Source organism: Selaginella moellendorffii, unplaced genomic scaffold, assembly GCF_000143415.4.
Source record: "Selaginella moellendorffii unplaced genomic scaffold, v1.0 SELMOscaffold_70, whole genome shotgun sequence".
In the NCBI taxonomy this organism is placed as follows: Eukaryota; Viridiplantae; Streptophyta; class Lycopodiopsida; order Selaginellales; family Selaginellaceae; genus Selaginella; species Selaginella moellendorffii.
In genome coordinates, this window is record NW_003314331.1 from 978,629 (window position 1) to 994,485 (window position 15,857).

Consider the following 15,857-nt stretch of genomic DNA (forward strand, 5'->3'; position numbering starts at 1 on the left):
GAAGATGGACCAGGAGCTTGAGCCCCCAGAAAGGGTGATCACCAGTACAACTCATCCTTGGGACAAGGACTTTGTTGGGGGGGAAGAATTGTTAGGTGCCAGCTTTGACTACGTGGTCAACGTCGGTCAAAGGGAGGCTCAAGGGTATATTAAGGCATGTTAGGGTAAGGGACTTAACCTACCCTAGGGCTCACAGTGGAGCGGCAGCGCAGTGGAGCTTTTGAGGTAGCTCGGGGGTGGTTGGGTGGTGAGGAACCTCAAGAGGTGGCGTAGCATAGTCTAGGGCAACTAGAGCTTTGTCTTTTTGTGCCGGATCATAACAACGTAGCTCTTCAATGCTACAGCATTGTATGTGTACAGATCTTTTATATGTTCGAATGTCTTAGAAGCAATACTTTCGTCTTGCAACTGTGGATGGAATGTCGTTCTTGTTGGCAGTCATGGAAGGATGTCTCAAGGAAACCTGTTCTATGTTGATTCCAACACAACTGTTAAACAAACTTAAAAAGAAAGTGTTAGGAATGAGCTCCTCACCGTGGCAGTGTTGTGCACAGGCATGCAATCAAGGTTTCTGCACTGTTTCATGCCTTACAGATTTGATTAAAGCCAGCATTTTATTTGGGTTTGTTCCTGACTGGTAAGACTGTGCAAACAAGAGTGGCATACCAATTACATACCAGAAGAAGCTAATGGAGCAGCCGACACCAAATGTAATTGGATCCACATTCTCCTCCTACCACCCCACCTGATGGCTGTCATTAGGATCGACAGTTTGCTGGAAGCATGGCTTACTCAATGGACAAAGTGTACATAATGAACGTCCTTAAGAGGTCCATTTAGAAGCCTATTCACCACCATGCCATAACTTGCCACCTGGAGTGGTCATTTGTCACCAAGCGGGAAGATGGGACACATGGAGTGTTAATGTCATGCAAAGAAGGCTGCCACCCAGAGCTTACTCAGAGCAATTTGTTGTTGATGATGGCTCTTCACCCATCACTAGTGTCTGCTTTAAAGGTGTTATGGCTGGATAGTGGTGGTTTGTTTCATATGACTCCTTTAAGATTTATGTTTCACATCTACAATAGGTTATGTTGGCGACAAATGACCACTCCAGGTGGAAGGCCATGGCATGGTGGTGATCAGGCTTCCAAATGCAACTGCCCAACACTCGCATCCCCCACTATCCTTCCAGTGCTCACAGCCTACCATGCCCCAAGGAGACAAGCACTTCACCCCAAGGAGTCAAAGCAGCGACTGCACCTTGAGCAAGCTTCCAGATCCAGCTAAGCTCGAAAACATTCGTCACAGATGGGTTGCCAAAACTAGTTTCTTACCATCCGCCCAGGAAAGCACAACATCGGCCAAACGACTAGTGATGATAACATGAGGCCAACATTGCTGTAGCACCTGGACGATTGCAGCTAGAACCCTGTTGTCAACTAGTGACATCGGGTAAAAGTCAAGTCATATCAATCACTTACGTCAGAAGGAAGAACTCCTTTCTTCACTCCTGCAGGAAGAAGAGGTCATCCATTCCGAGACTAGCAAATTCTTCTGAGCTGCTGGAAGATGAGCTGAGCCTGGGCGAGACATTTTAGAACCAAGTAAGCTTGGCACTGGAGCAGCTCCAATGCCGCATTGGGACTCACATCCGATCCGCACGAAATCTCTCCGCCGCAAAAAAGATAAAATATCGAACCAAAACACGATTCGAGCTGCTTGCTACTCACCAGGAGCAGCGCGCGTGAAACACTTCTTCGAGTTGCCCGTTTCGGGCAAATGTTGTTATCGTTTCAGTCCGTACCTTTCGGGCGTCAATGAAAAACCTTTTCGCCTATTCCCTCTACTCAAGCGCAAAAGTAGTTACTGACTGGTCTTGATGAAAATCCAATTGTTGCTTGAGCTTTCTCAGCTCCAGTAGACCAAGCACGGAACAAATGCAAGGAGCAGCTTGAATCCGTGAGTCGCTGTCCCCTAATGGTTGCACCTTGCTGGATGGATCGTGGAAAACTAGATCCAGAGCAATCTTTGCCACATATGTCACCAGGCTGCCTGCGGGCCGTTATGGCCCAGGAACATAAAACCATGGTTTCTCATCGTTTTGAGTTGTGGACTTGCAGATGTGAGCTTGGTGGCTGCAAAGGACGACCTCGGCTAGACAAAATATTTTCTCTCATTTTTTATGTTTCTTCGTTTTCTTTTTTCTTCAGGCTCGAAAGATCAGGAAGCTCCTCCACACCAGCTACCAACGAATCAAAGATAATGCGGTGAGCGTGGATCGAACACGCGGCCTTCAGATCCAGTCTGACGCTCTCCCAAACTGAGCTTGGATGGTTTTAGACAATAATTTCAATATGATTTAGTTAAAATGTAAAAGCTTACCTCTACAATGAGAGTTTGGGGGCTCCGGCGATTTCGATCAAACCACTACAGCGGCTACTCTATAAATTCCTCTTCAATATCCTCATCCCAGTCGCGTAGAATAAGTTTATTACTGTCTATCAAATGCCGGAAATGAGTAAAATCACTTGGACCGGACTGATTGCAGCATTTGCCCAAAATGGGCATCTAGGCAAAGAGAAATCCATAGCATCATGGACGGCGATCAGGCCTCAATGTCCCCGGATGTTGTATATGGTACGAAAACCCTGTTCTTATCTCTGCGTGCTATCCTGGACCAGGCAGCAGCTCTTCGATTCGATGCCCGAGATGGATCTCATCAGCTCCACGGCGGCGTTCCAGGCATTGCGTGTTTGATTCCATGCCCGAGCACAACGCGGGGATCACTGGAGGTGACGCGCTAGGCTGAGGCGAGATGGGCGATCGCAAGGCAAGGGTGAGCGGGCTGATCCTCGAGGAGATTCCCTTCAACCATCGTGACGGTTCTTGAGAGGGGAGATTTGCGGAGCTTGAAAGATTTACGTAATCAAAAAGGCAATGCTTGAATATGGGTTAAATTAGAAGAGCGAGTTTGTGTGAATTACATGAACTTGGTTACTCCTTTGTTTCAAAGAGGACTTTCTGGTACAGTGACGATCTTGCAACCCATTTCCAGTTTCACCTTTGGTGTGATGTACTCTCCAGCCATGATATATTCGGACATGATCTCGTAAAAGTGCTCTGTGTAGTGAATGCCATCAAAAGTGAAATACTTGCTGGGATCCTTACACACCGTGTAAACAGCATTGGTCTGGTTCAGTGGAGCACACCCGCAAAGACCCTCACCATCACAGTTAAATTTGCCACCTCCACCGCAGCATGACTGGAGTGAGTTCGTGAAACCAAACTCCTTCATATTCTCCAAAACATAGGTGTTTGCTGCAAACCAATCGAAATAATAGACAGTGAGACCTTGGTATTTTTGCGTCAGCTCCTCCGTCAGCCTCTGGATGTTGGTGTTGAAGTAGGAGATAATCTGGGCAATCTCAACAATGCAACCATCCTTGTCATAGTGGAATGTACCAGCGGGGTACTGTTGGAAAGATTGGAGATAGTTTGGAGAGCAATCGGCACGGGGCATGTTGTAGAGCACAACATGACGAGCTCCGTGAGCATATAGCTTCTGAATTCCATCGGCCAGGCCTTGGATCACGGCCGGGATGGTGACATTGATCACGTGGCCGCCTCCCAGTGGCAAACCAAAGTTGATATCGTCCCCTCCAATCTCGACCGAGTAGAGTGCATTCTCGTACCATGGTTTGCTCGCCTGGCGACCATATCGACCCTCGACAAACTCCTGGTGGCGCACGAAGTCGTCAACCTGGGCGGACAAGACATGTGGGCTCGAGTATGGCTGGTTCTCGACCTTAATCACCGTGGCTCCGGCGTATCCAAAGTTGAGGCTCTCGAACTCGGTGCCATTGTACTTGAGGCTGGGAGTTCCAAGGTTGTCGAGGCGGAGCTTCTGGAGCAGGAGGTCGGGGATGACGAGCCCGTCGCAGTAGCGTCCAGTGGGCTTCCCGTAGGTGATCCCGTATGGGTACCTGCCCGATAGGGTCTTGCCGCCACCGGCTTCAATGTCGCGGTTGCCGCCATCGCTGAGAGAATCTGCAAAGGTGAAGACTGCGGTTGGACAGATCGACGAGCTCGACTTTGGCGTTGCTGGCGTTGCTCGTGCCTGAGAAAGCAGCACAATGTTAAGCAAAAGAGCAAAGATTGCAAGAACAGTTCCAGAACAAGAAGCCATCACAGCTGATGGATCTGTAGAAGTGTTGGAGGCCAAAGTTTATATAATGGATCCCAATCTCTTGAACAAGAGCTATCACATCTAAAACTAGTTCCATATCCATATTTTGAGTTACCAAAGAGATTGAAATATCTTCAGAGAGTTTGGTAAAAGGTTAATAAGCCAGTCAACCCTAAAGCAGATGTCTAAATGTGGCAGCGCCGGGCGGAATATCTTCTCTAGGGATTTAATTCTCTTGGTGATCTTAGCCTAGTGAGGCCTTACTTGAGGCTGGAACCTTGCTTGATGGATCCTGACCTTTGCAGATTGCTAGGGACCTTCTGAGAATGTATGGATCGCTCCAGGAGGCTCGATTGGCTGGCGAGAGTCTTAAGAAGTTGGGCCAGAGAAATATGGTGGCTTGGAATGCGATGAACGACGCTTATGCCTAGTGTGGGCTATGCAAAGAAAGGCATTTGCGATTTACGAGAGGATGCTTACAAATTCACGTACACAACGCTTCTCTCCTGCTATGACAATCTGGGCGACGTAGAAAAGATCCAGCGCACCACTGCATTTACGATGTGGAATCCAGAGATGGGGCTGTGGACTGCAATCCTCCAGGACCTAAGGATCATGACAACAAGGTTTCGAGCGAGCAGCTTTATGCTGCCTGCTCTCCTCCAGATCCTTTCTGTTGTATGCCCAGTATGCGCCTCAGCCGCTCGTCGGGGTATCGTGGATGGTGGCCAATACATGTACACATGTAGGCCGGGAGAGTTCTTTCATCGTCTCGTGGACTGCCATGATCACGAATTACGTCAAGCACGGCCGGAGCGATGGAAAATGAGATGGCCTCCAAGATTGCGTGGTATAAAAAATTTTCTATTCAAATTCTTCCACTTCCAATCGGCCTGCTCTTCTTGTGGGCTGGAAAATCTGGATATTTCTGATCTCCCTTTCTGATCTCCCTTGATCTATCGGTAGCTACTGCAAGATAGATCCGTGCAGGCTAGATGCCCGATTCCTCGAATGCAATATCGCCATGTATCTTGCGGTCTAGCGTCCTTGCTATTCTGTTCATTGCCACCGATCCTTTCTGATCGAGCCTTTTTCTTTCTGCATGGATGCGTTTTCTCTCGCTTTGAGCATAGGAAAAGGTGGCGAGATTTTCATTCGAAACTTCGCGCAGCTTGATCGAATCATCAAAGACACAAGGCCATGCTTGGACTCCAGAGATTTAAGGTGTACTTGCGATGATCGAGAGAGGTTTTGTGGAGAACATATTTCTGAACGAGGAGGCTCGAGAAAGAAAATGGCAAAGATCAGGTTCTACAGAACAAAAAAGTGATCAATGCTCGATATGATTCACATTACCCCACAAGGTACATTTGTGTCATATATCTTCTTTCTGGCTTTTTAACTTGGGTGTTTTTTGGTGTGAAGGTGGTGAACAAAACACATTTGTGGGGAGGAACTTACATTCTTCGAAAGGATCAAGCCAGGGGCTTTTGCAAGAAAGGTGGGAAACATTTTCGCAAATGTTCTTCCATCCATCCCAGCTCTTGGCGTATCCTTCCACTATTCTCAAGCTTGCAAACATATCAAGCTCTAAAACCACAAGCTCCAGTCGGCAATGATCATCATGGCCTCATATCTTTGTTTGAGGATAAGATCACTGAGATGTTTGTGTGTGAGAAGGATTCATACCTGCAACTTTTGCGATGGAGCAAGAAATTTCTAATGTTTGTTTATTTTTCTAGATGTCGTGAACAAGCAAGGAGGACGAGCAAGCGATGACTGCCAGGCTGGAGGAGGAGCATAGAATCAGTTAGAACGCTCAAAGTTCGTGGGTGTGACCATAACCGGAGAAAGCATATCAGCTATTTTGTTGTACGCTTGTTTCTTCCAGTTGTATAAGAATTCAATCCAAGGGTCCCGTAGGAAGTGCCAACTTTGCTATGGCCTCGTCCAGCTTTATCGCAAAGTCTGAAGGACATCCAGAGCAAGCCAGAGTAAGACGTTTCCCGTGAGTGGCGATCCACCGAGCACCCTCTGAGAGAGCTTCGAGCCTGTCTGCCGGTACCATCTTCTGACACCATCCGTCGACTGACTTGGAGCTTAGGAGAAGTTGACAGCGTCTTGTTTAAGGTACTAACACGATCTCCCCTCCAGGAAGAAGGGAAGCGTCTCTTTCCCCGTCTAGAACCCGATTGGAAACGTTGAGAATTCCTTACCTTGGAAAAACTGGCAGATATCAAGGGATCATCACAGTTCGTCGTTTCTTCATCATAAATTTGATTTTATCATTTGGATATGTTTGCGTCTAGAGTTTCGCCAGAGGAGGAAAATTTGAGTTCAACTTATGAGTTGGATCCTCCCGGTTTGATCGTGGAGTCGAAAAGCTCGATGCGTCCATAGTGTTCCCGTTTGAGATTCACCGCTGCTTTGGGTGCTCGGTCTTTTGTTGCTTAAAGCTGCTCTATGCATCAATGCCGCTTGCGCTTCTTCTTCTTTATTGTCTCTTTCTCTTAGACCTCGTGATGCAAGTGCGAGGCCGGACCGAGCTCACAAGCTCAAAAGTCAATGCAGGGTCAATTATAGTCAATGCAAGGTCTTCAAAGACTGTGTCTTCATTTGCTCAAGCTCGCCCCAAGCTTTTCTCGAAAAACCGCAGACCCAGGTGGTATAATCAAATGCCGGAAATGAAGGCATTTCTTTGGACCGGAATGTAAACAGCATACCCGGACTCGAGAAGAAGACTATATCTGGCGATGCTCCACGGGTACAAAACACTCGGATCGATCCAGGCTCTCCAAGATGTAAACCATATGAGGGAGGAAACTCTCAATAAGAAGGTAAATTCCAATTTGCCACTCTACATGCTCATTTGGTTATCTTGTTAGTTATGCAGAACAAAGGTTGTAGCCTCTGCCGAGGATCTGGCTAAGCAGTATGGTACCAGAACGTGCCTAAAAGCTGTTTATGAGGTTAAGGGAGATTCCGAATACAAGTTAAATTTTGGTAAAGGTGGACTTGTGGCTGTGCTACTTTATGACAATAAAACAGCCCTAATAAAGGCCAAAATCATTCAATGGAAATGGATGCTATTCTCTAGTCAGCTCAACATCAAACAATAGCAAATAACAAACTTGATAGCCATGTAGAGGCTATGGATCCTACTCGAAAACATGGAAGAACACATTACAAACAAAGATCTATCCCATCAGTGGCGGTGGCGCATAGTGTGGGTTCATGTTCGCGCCTGGACCGCCATAGTCGCTGATCTCTCTAAGGGGAGGGGGCGCGCCGTAGTGTGGGTTCCTGTTTGCCCCTGGGCCGTCATAGTCGCTGGTGTGGACCTCTCCAAGGAGCTTCCTGCCGTTGAGAGCCTGGAAGAAAAAAGAGCGAGACAGAGAGAGAAGAAGAAGAAGAAGAAGAAGAAAAGAACTGAAAGTTAACAACAGAAAATGTGAAACGTAGGAGAAGATTATCAACCTGGCCCTGTGAGGCCAGCAAGCTCGCATCTGCAAACCAACTCAAAACAGTAAGAAACGAGTTCTGAATGAGTTACATGAGTTCTGAATGAGTTACAAGAAGTTTGGGCAGAGAGATCTGGTGGCTTGGACCGCGATGAACGACGCTTATGCCCAGTGCGGGCTATGCAAAGAGGCATTTGCGACTTACTAGAGGATGCCTTGACAGATTTACGTACACTCCTGAGTATTCATGCTTGTCTCGTGAGGGATGGAATCAAATGGGACGTCGTCATTGGTCGCTGTGGAAATCCCAGGCAGTGTCATGTTCGGCATAAGCACAGGCATGATCAACACAATCAGCATGGAGTTTCTGTGCTCTCAGGGACCATCTTGTCAATTAGTTGTTCTTTGGAAGTCAAGGGAGAATGAGGAGGTGTTTGCTCTATAGCTTCGACTTGGTGTTTTGGAACGCCATGGGTTGGGCTTGCCGAGACAGCCATGCCGTTCTAACTGCGTGTGCTACCAGTTGCCAGCATGCGCTGCTTCAAACGAACGAACTCCATGATCGAGCGGCCAGTTTGGATCCAGTTGTGGTACTCCAAGCCTCAGAGGCTCGGCCTTGGATGGGCAAACGAGATGCAGTGGTGCAAAGCTCCTAAACGTTAGTTTCTATCCTTGTGCACCTCGTAACGGGCAAAAATCCAGGGGATCTGTCTAGCATCCTTGCGATCAATTCGTTGCCATCGATCTTTCCTGATCGAGTGTTTTTCTGTCTGCAGAGATGCTGAATTTTACAAGGAAATAGGAAAAAATAAATAAATTTGAAACTTGCGCAGCTTGATCGAACCATCAAAGACACAAGGCCATGCTTGGATTCTAGAGATCCTCTTCAAGATGTACTTGCGATGATCGGGGAGAGAGGCTTTGTGGAGAATATATTTCTGGATGAGGCTCGAGAAAGAAATTGCCAAGGATAAGGTTCTACAGGAAAAAAAAAGCTGATCAATGCTCACATTTGTGTCATATCTCTTTTTTTTTGTGTTTTTACTTGCGTTTCAGAGAAGTGCAGGTATGAATCCTTCTCACACACAAACATCTCAGTGTGATATTATCCTCAAAGAAAGATATGAGGCCGTGATAATCATGGGCAGATCGGCCGACTGCCTCATGAGAACACAACACGCTTGCGTTTTTCCTGGAGGGGAGATCGTGCACGTAAACATCACAGAGCGAGGACCTAGCTCAACCCGAACAGAAACGTTAACTGTGGAAAACCGGCAGGAATCTTGTCGACCTTCGTATCAAAATTGTTGACCATGTGGCATAGGGCGTCGTCCAAATATCCAGAATACCCAACCGAGGCAAATGCCTCATTGCAACACACGCATTTCTTCTCTGGTGCCAAATCCGGATATGGCCTCTTTCACAACACCAGCATCGGCAAAAACACCAAGCATTGTCGCCCAATTCGTCCAGTTTCGGGCTCATGCCTTTTCTTTCTGTGAGCAATTCTTTCCCCAGGACATTTCCGCACTTGTTGCGTTTGCCAACAGCCACGATAAAACTCAGTTCCTACACATTCCCGCAGGCATGTCAATGTTAGCAGCAGAATGGGTTTCTACGCGGAAGGAAGTGGATCCCTCCCGCGTAAAGCACATAAAGTCGGCGGTGGAAGCGAGGGTTTAGGTTGGATTGTAAGTTGTTGTTCTTAAACAGATATAAGAATACGCGTACGCGTCAAAGCCTTTTTATGCAAAGAAAACGTAAACCATTAAAATTAACAAAAGGCTGTACTCCAATCTGCGACCTCGCCAATATATTTTATTTACCACATCTCGTTTAGTTTTGTTTGAATGTATGTTGTGGCGCGCTGTTTCCTACGCGTTAGAAGCCCCACTGCCAATGCAAGACAGTGGCTTTCCATGGATGATGGATGCCATGGACTCTTTGCTCGATCCGGATGCTTAAAGACTCGCAATCCTGCCTCGATCTGCCATGGCCTCCCACCACTGCTGCATCATCGCCTCCATAGCCATGGCGAATCTAGGAAATGATCCTTACCCAATTAGCTCCTTGCCAGAGGCGCCATTCTGGATTTCAATCCCCGAGCGATTGAGTTGGCGGAGAAAGAGATCCGGCCAACCCAGCCTCGACCTCCCAGGGTCAGGGATGAGCAATCGAGAGCTTGAGGCTTCCATCTTCTACGATGCATGATAGTTAGTCGCATGGAAAGTAAGAAAAGCACAGATCTCTGGGCGAGGGCAAGCGCATTGACGAGAAAATCGTCTCCTGCGGTCTCGATCGTCATAGCTTCCTCACGAACCTCGTCATGGAAATGTATGGAAAGTACTGGCGCGGGAGATACGTCTTGGGAATCTTCCACAAGACGGAAGATGGAGATGTTTTCTTTGCGGCATTTGCCCAAAACGGGTAAGTTCTGGCGTTCTCCCGGCAAATGCCTCTCGATCTAATTCCGTCACATTCTTGCAGCTACTCCCGATGCAAGCTCTCGTCTTCCAGGAGATTGAATTCAAGGACGCCAGCTCCTCGAAGGGATCAAGCCCAACCACATCTCCTTTTTCACGGACGAGCTAAGACTTATCAAAACTGTTCATAAACCGATTAAACAAAACTTTAAGTTGGGTCTCTGTGCCACCAAATTCCTTTAGATAGCCGGCTAACAGGTTATGGGAGATTAGGTCACGAACGCCTATGATGCTGATCTACCAGCATCAACCATTCTCTCGTGAGCAGCTGAACTATCAAAACGGAAGGTTGACCCTGGATTGGGAGCTTTTCGAGCCCACAAGTATGCTGGCTGCATTGTAGTGAAGTTCGTTTCAATTTCTGAAAACCATTGGACTTCACAAACTTCTAATGCGGTGAGCGTGGATGGAACACGCGGCCTTAAGATCTTCAGTCTGACGCTCTCCCAACTGGGCTATCCCCGCGTGATAATAATTACCAGCAATATTATCTGGCACATATCACATTACAAGTGTCATGAAATTATTGAGCGCTCAAGAGGAGTGAGATCGTAGAAATGCCACTATAGCTGATATGCTGGCTCAAAACTCACAAGGATCACAGCAAGATTCTTCCAGCGATCGGCTTTTTTGCTGAAACATGGATGCCTCCCGGGCAATCTATTGTCTAGCAGTGACTCAACAGCAAACAACAGAAAACAACAAACGTGATAGCCGTGTAGAGGGTATAGCTCCTACACGAAAACATGGAAGAACACACAGAAACAAAGATCTATCCCATCAGCGGCGGGGGCGCGTAGTGTCGGTTCATGTTCGCGCCTGGACCGCCATAGTCGCTGATCTCTCCAAGGGGCGGGGGCGCGCCGTAGTGTGGGTTCCTGTTTGCCCCTGGAGCGTCATAGTCGCTGGTATGGACCTCTCCAAGGAGCTTCCTGCCTTTGAGAGCCTGGAAGAAAGAGAGAGAACTTCTTATAACATGAAAGGAAAAGGAAACGTAGAAGAAGATTTCTCAACCTGGCCCTGTGCAGCCGGCAAGCTTGCATCTGCAAATCCAATTCAAAACAGTGAGAAACGAGATTGTGGAGGAAGGTAACAGAGAAATGAGATCTATATGTGCTCCCTCTACCTTTGTTTCCGCTAGTAGCAAAAGCGGCAGTGATGAGCAGGCATGAGAGCAGGGCTGCGAGCACAAGCTTGCGAGAAGGAGCCATTTCTATACTAAGAGAGCCTATAGATCCAAACCAGGAGAGAAAGAATGAGAAAAACAAAGGCCAAGCTCCCGTAGATAAAGGCTGAGGAGTACAGACTCACACAAAAGCTGGCACAGACGTCGAAGGAATGCAAGTGTTGTCGGCCAAGAGTTAACGTCGATAACCATGGTTCTATTAGTGCATTGGAACAATCAAAATTGCCCCTCATCTCCAACAATATGAGTGTATGGAATATAGAAATTAAATACCAAAATGTGCATATTAATTAGCCCAAAAACCCAGTTTTTCTATGTTAATGGGAATTAACATATTTTATCAGGAGAGAGAGATCTCGACTAATATATAGCGATCATTAGATGTTGGAAGCATCGAGCAACATCGTGGGATCGCAGCAATCCTTCTTTGCGACGCTCCTGAGCCAGTCTGGAGGCTCTGGCGATCTCGATCAAACCCGGAAGATCCACTCCCGGATACTGGACAGTGGCTACTCCAAAGACAAGTTTCTCCTCAATCTCATCATCCAGGCTTACGGAAAATGCGGCAGTGTCAGAGATGCGCGCCGTGTCTTCTCCGCGATCGATCACCCCAATCTCTTCTCATGGAACATCATGATCCAAGCATATGCCCGAAACGGGCATCTAGATGAGGCGCGTAACCTCTTTGATCGATCTCATTCCCCCGATCCAGTCGCATGGAATGAAATGATCACTGCCTATGCTCAGCTTGGCGAGAGATGGAGGAAGCCAAACGATTGTTTGATCGAGTGCCAGAAAAGAGTGAAATCACCTGGACCGGGATGATAACAGCATATGCCAGAAACGGGCATCTGAACGAAGCCAGGGCGGTGTTTGACGCAATGCCGATCGAGAAGAAAAGCATAGCTTCGTGGACGGCAATGCTCCAGGGCTACACCCAAAACTCCCGGATCGATCAGGCCCTCGATTTCTTTCAGACGTTCCCGGCCCACAACGTGGTGTCCATCACCGCCATGGTGTCGGCGCTCGCGAGCCACGGCCGTGGCGACGAGGCCGAGATGCTGTTCTTATCCATGCCCGCGAGAAATTTGCTCTCCTGGACTGTGATGATCCAGGCCTACTCCAAGCAGCAGCGCATCGATCGCGTCCGCGAGCTCTTTAAGTCGATGCCCGAGAGGGATCTCATAAGCTCCACGGCGGCGCTCCAGGCATTCTCCCGCGGTGGCGATCTCGACTCTGCCAAGCGCGTGTTTGATTCCATGCCCGAGCACAACACCATGTCGTGGGGATCAATGGTGGTGGCGCTCGCGGAGCGGCGGCGGCTCGAGGAGGCGGCGCTGCTCCTGGAAGCTATGCCTGGCGAGAAGAGCGTGGTGGGGGCAACAGCGCTATTCCAGGCGTATGCCCGGGATGGGCATCTATGCGAGGCTGAGATGATCTTCCGCGAGATGGGTGATCGCGACACCATCGCCCATAATGCGATGCTCCAGGTCTACGCGCAGCACGGCCAGATGGGCGACGCCATTGCGGAGTTTCAATCCATGGCGTGGCGAAGCTCCTCGTCATGGAACGCGATGCTCTCGGCGTATGCCCAGCACGGGCATGTGGATCACGCGGCGGGTTTCTTCGCGGCTATGCCAATCAGGAGCTCTCCCGTGGCGTGGAACGCCATGATCGCGGCGTATAGACGCAACGGCAAGGACGAACGGGCGATTTCCTCCTTCTGGGCGATGATCCTCGAGGGGATCCCGTGCGATGCGTCGACCATCGCGAGCGTTCTTGGGAGCTGCAGTCACGCGGGGAGATTTGCCGAGGCGTGGAACTTGTTCCTGGCAATGAAGAAGGACTTTGGCGTGGATCCATCACACGAGCACTACTCGTGTGTGGCGGACGTTCTCGGGAGATCTGGACTGGTGAGAGACGCCGAGGAGCTCATCAAGACAATGCCATTCGTTCCAGATGAGCGTGGCTGCGGTGGATTGCTCAATGCTTGTAGAGTTCATAGGGATTTGGAGAGAGGAGCAAAGGTGGCGATGAATGAGTTTAAAAGTGAGAGGAGCGAGCCTGTAAGTTACATGCTTCTTGCAAACTTGGTTACTGCTAAGATACCAAGTTTGGCTTCTGATTCAAAATAGCTCTTTGTTTCGTTTAGCTTCTGCAAGAGACTAGAACGCAACTCCAGCGATTGCCATCGTCGTGCCTACAGCAGTTTGTCTTGTAATTCGACTTCCTAGGTAGAGACAGACAAAGAAACTCACTTGTATCATCAATCTGATCACTGGAAAGCTTTCCAAAACAAGTATAAAAAATACGATGACTACGACTCGCTTTAGTACATTTCCTACTTCGTGTGACAAAGGTGCTACTCGTTCCAGAGTGTTGTTGCCAACCTGTTAGAAGATAAAAGAATCCCAACGAGAAAGCACAAATCTGATCAGACAGATGATAGAAAACTCTGACCACAACTAGATCTGCTACGAACTTTCGAATGCAACTGGGGAAGCAAGCCCGTGCTTGACAAGGCTTGGACCTTCTATCCGTGGATAAAAAGCATTGATCCACTAAAAGCTTGTGGATTAAATGAATGCTACTTGGTAGTATGCACATGTAGAGCGATCAAAGATATGTAAACGTAGAAGATTAGTGCTGTGTTTCCTGGACAGAAAAAAAAAAACAAAGAGCTTCATCAGATATGAATATGTTAAAAAATACCATAGCCTCCTTGGAAACAGTGTTTCAGGGCATTAGATGTCATGGCACGTGAGAATTGAAACCTCTGTATGCGATGCAATGCTAGAGCAACACCTGAAAGACCAAGCTTGAGAACACAAGAGATTTACAACTTTAGAGCATATGTTTACCAGCAACTACAGGTATCAAGCTAAGCCAGAGGGCAAAAGGAACTGATTGTCCTAGAAGAAACTATGATGTAGATTGCTCCAGCGCTGCCAAAAACTTGAAAATCCTATCAATCTTCACGAACTAAAAGCAAAACCACAAAACCTTTGACCGTATGTCAAGGAAACAGCGACAGTGGAAGAGATGGTCATGATGTGTTCCAGGGCGTAACAAAACGAAAGTGGCAGAAGCAATCTCATCAGTTCCTTGCTCAATGGCTGGAACCAATAAAATCAGGAACAATGTATAGATAGTCTACGTTTTGGCATTTCAGATGCCCAGCAGCCTCAGCATGTAACTATAGGAAGAGCGACCCGGTTGTCAGCATTGGGTATTTGCTCGACACACCACTGGAGGAGCTAAGATCTTCTAAAGAATATGCATCCACATTACCTGTTGTGATCCTGTTAATCCAGGGGAAGCATCTGAGACGTTATCCATTTGGGCGGTAATTTGAATATAAATGTTTTAGATGCTGCAACTCCTTGTGACAAGAGGTTGAGAGCAAGTATGTTAACGATATGAGACTTATATTATTATTTGCTGAGTTGTGCTGATGCTTGACGCTAATGTATTTTAATGTAATTTATGTTTTTTTGTATAATTTTTTATTTCTATTTGTTGGGTATATCCTTCTTTTTCCATGAGTTCTTTTAATCCTTTTTTGACTGTAATCAATATTGAAGTCTCCTGAATATCCTAAATTATTTGGTACATGTCTTTGTAATTGATTTTCAAATTATTTTATGTTTTTGTTCTTGGTTTTCGGTGCATATTTGCAATTTATATATTCATCTTATTCTAGTTAATCTTGATGTGTTTGTATTTTTTGGATTGGTGTGTATTCTTTATAATATTATTTGCAATATACAGTGGCTGATTATGAATTGTAAAATATAATTGCAGTGTTGTACAAGCTTCTTATATGCATGATGTATTTATAGAATCTATCAAGACAAAAACCTTCAATAATCATATCCATTCAAGCACTGGACAAAGACATAACTTTCCCTATTACATTCTCTAATGACATGACTTGGTGATGGGTGGTGGCATTGGCTTTTTCTATTCATTTTAACAATATATTCTTGCCACAAATAGGGATCACTGGCACCAATATGGTGAAATTCTTGCAGCTGCCCCAGACAGATTTCAAAAAAGTATGGAATGATTTTGGTCAAAACTTCTATTTGTTCTTCTTGATTCTAAGTGGCAAGCCTTTCTTGAATTCAAGGAATTTCTTGCTACGATGCAAGTGTGGAGAATTTTAAATCTTATGTCATTGTAAATGTGCTGTTGTGTTGTCTTAAGTTTTTATTTGGTTATCTACCAACCTCTACTGGGGGCAGATCATGTCCACAAGCCTGGGGAAATGAGATTCCCAATGGAGAGTACGGTAGGACCAACACTTCTGGCAATTATTGCAGGATTGGAGCAAGAGAGGGGTTACAAGGAATTTAACTTAAATACACTAATCAAAACCAGTCATAGTAGAGACATCACCAGTTAAATATAGGACAATTCAGATCATGTTAAGATCTACAACTTTGATTTAACTAATATCAACAATCTATATTTTACTTCAAGATGGTAGGTCTTTCCTCGTGTTCTTGCTTGGATTTGTAAAACAAGATTATGCT

At 46.8% G+C, this 15,857-nt stretch overlaps 2 protein-coding genes across 2 annotated transcripts; one reads left to right on the plus strand and one right to left on the minus strand.

Annotated features, from left to right (window-relative positions):
- Window positions 1-3,010: 3,010 nt before the first annotated feature.
- Window positions 3,011-4,189, minus strand: LOC9640789 (GDSL esterase/lipase At3g26430). Its single transcript, XM_002985938.2, has one exon. It carries the CDS (start codon window positions 4,187-4,189, stop codon window positions 3,011-3,013), a length of 1,179 nt encoding a protein of 392 aa, XP_002985984.2.
- A 7,951-nt stretch (window positions 4,190-12,140) lies between these two features.
- LOC112340786 (pentatricopeptide repeat-containing protein At4g02750-like) lies at window positions 12,141-13,454 on the plus strand. The gene has a single exon (XM_024659769.1). The coding sequence runs from the start codon at window positions 12,141-12,143 to the stop codon at window positions 13,452-13,454; it is 1,314 nt and encodes a 437-aa protein (XP_024515537.1).
- Window positions 13,455-15,857: the final 2,403 nt, after the last annotated feature.

What these genes read in the sequence shown, in the direction of transcription:
- LOC9640789 (XM_002985938.2), bottom strand. Translation starts at nt 4,189, where the DNA reads ATGGCTTCTTGTTCTGGAACTGTTCTTGCAATCTTTGCTCTTTTGCTT.
- LOC112340786 (XM_024659769.1), top strand. Translation starts at nt 12,141, where the DNA reads ATGATAACAGCATATGCCAGAAACGGGCATCTGAACGAAGCCAGGGCG.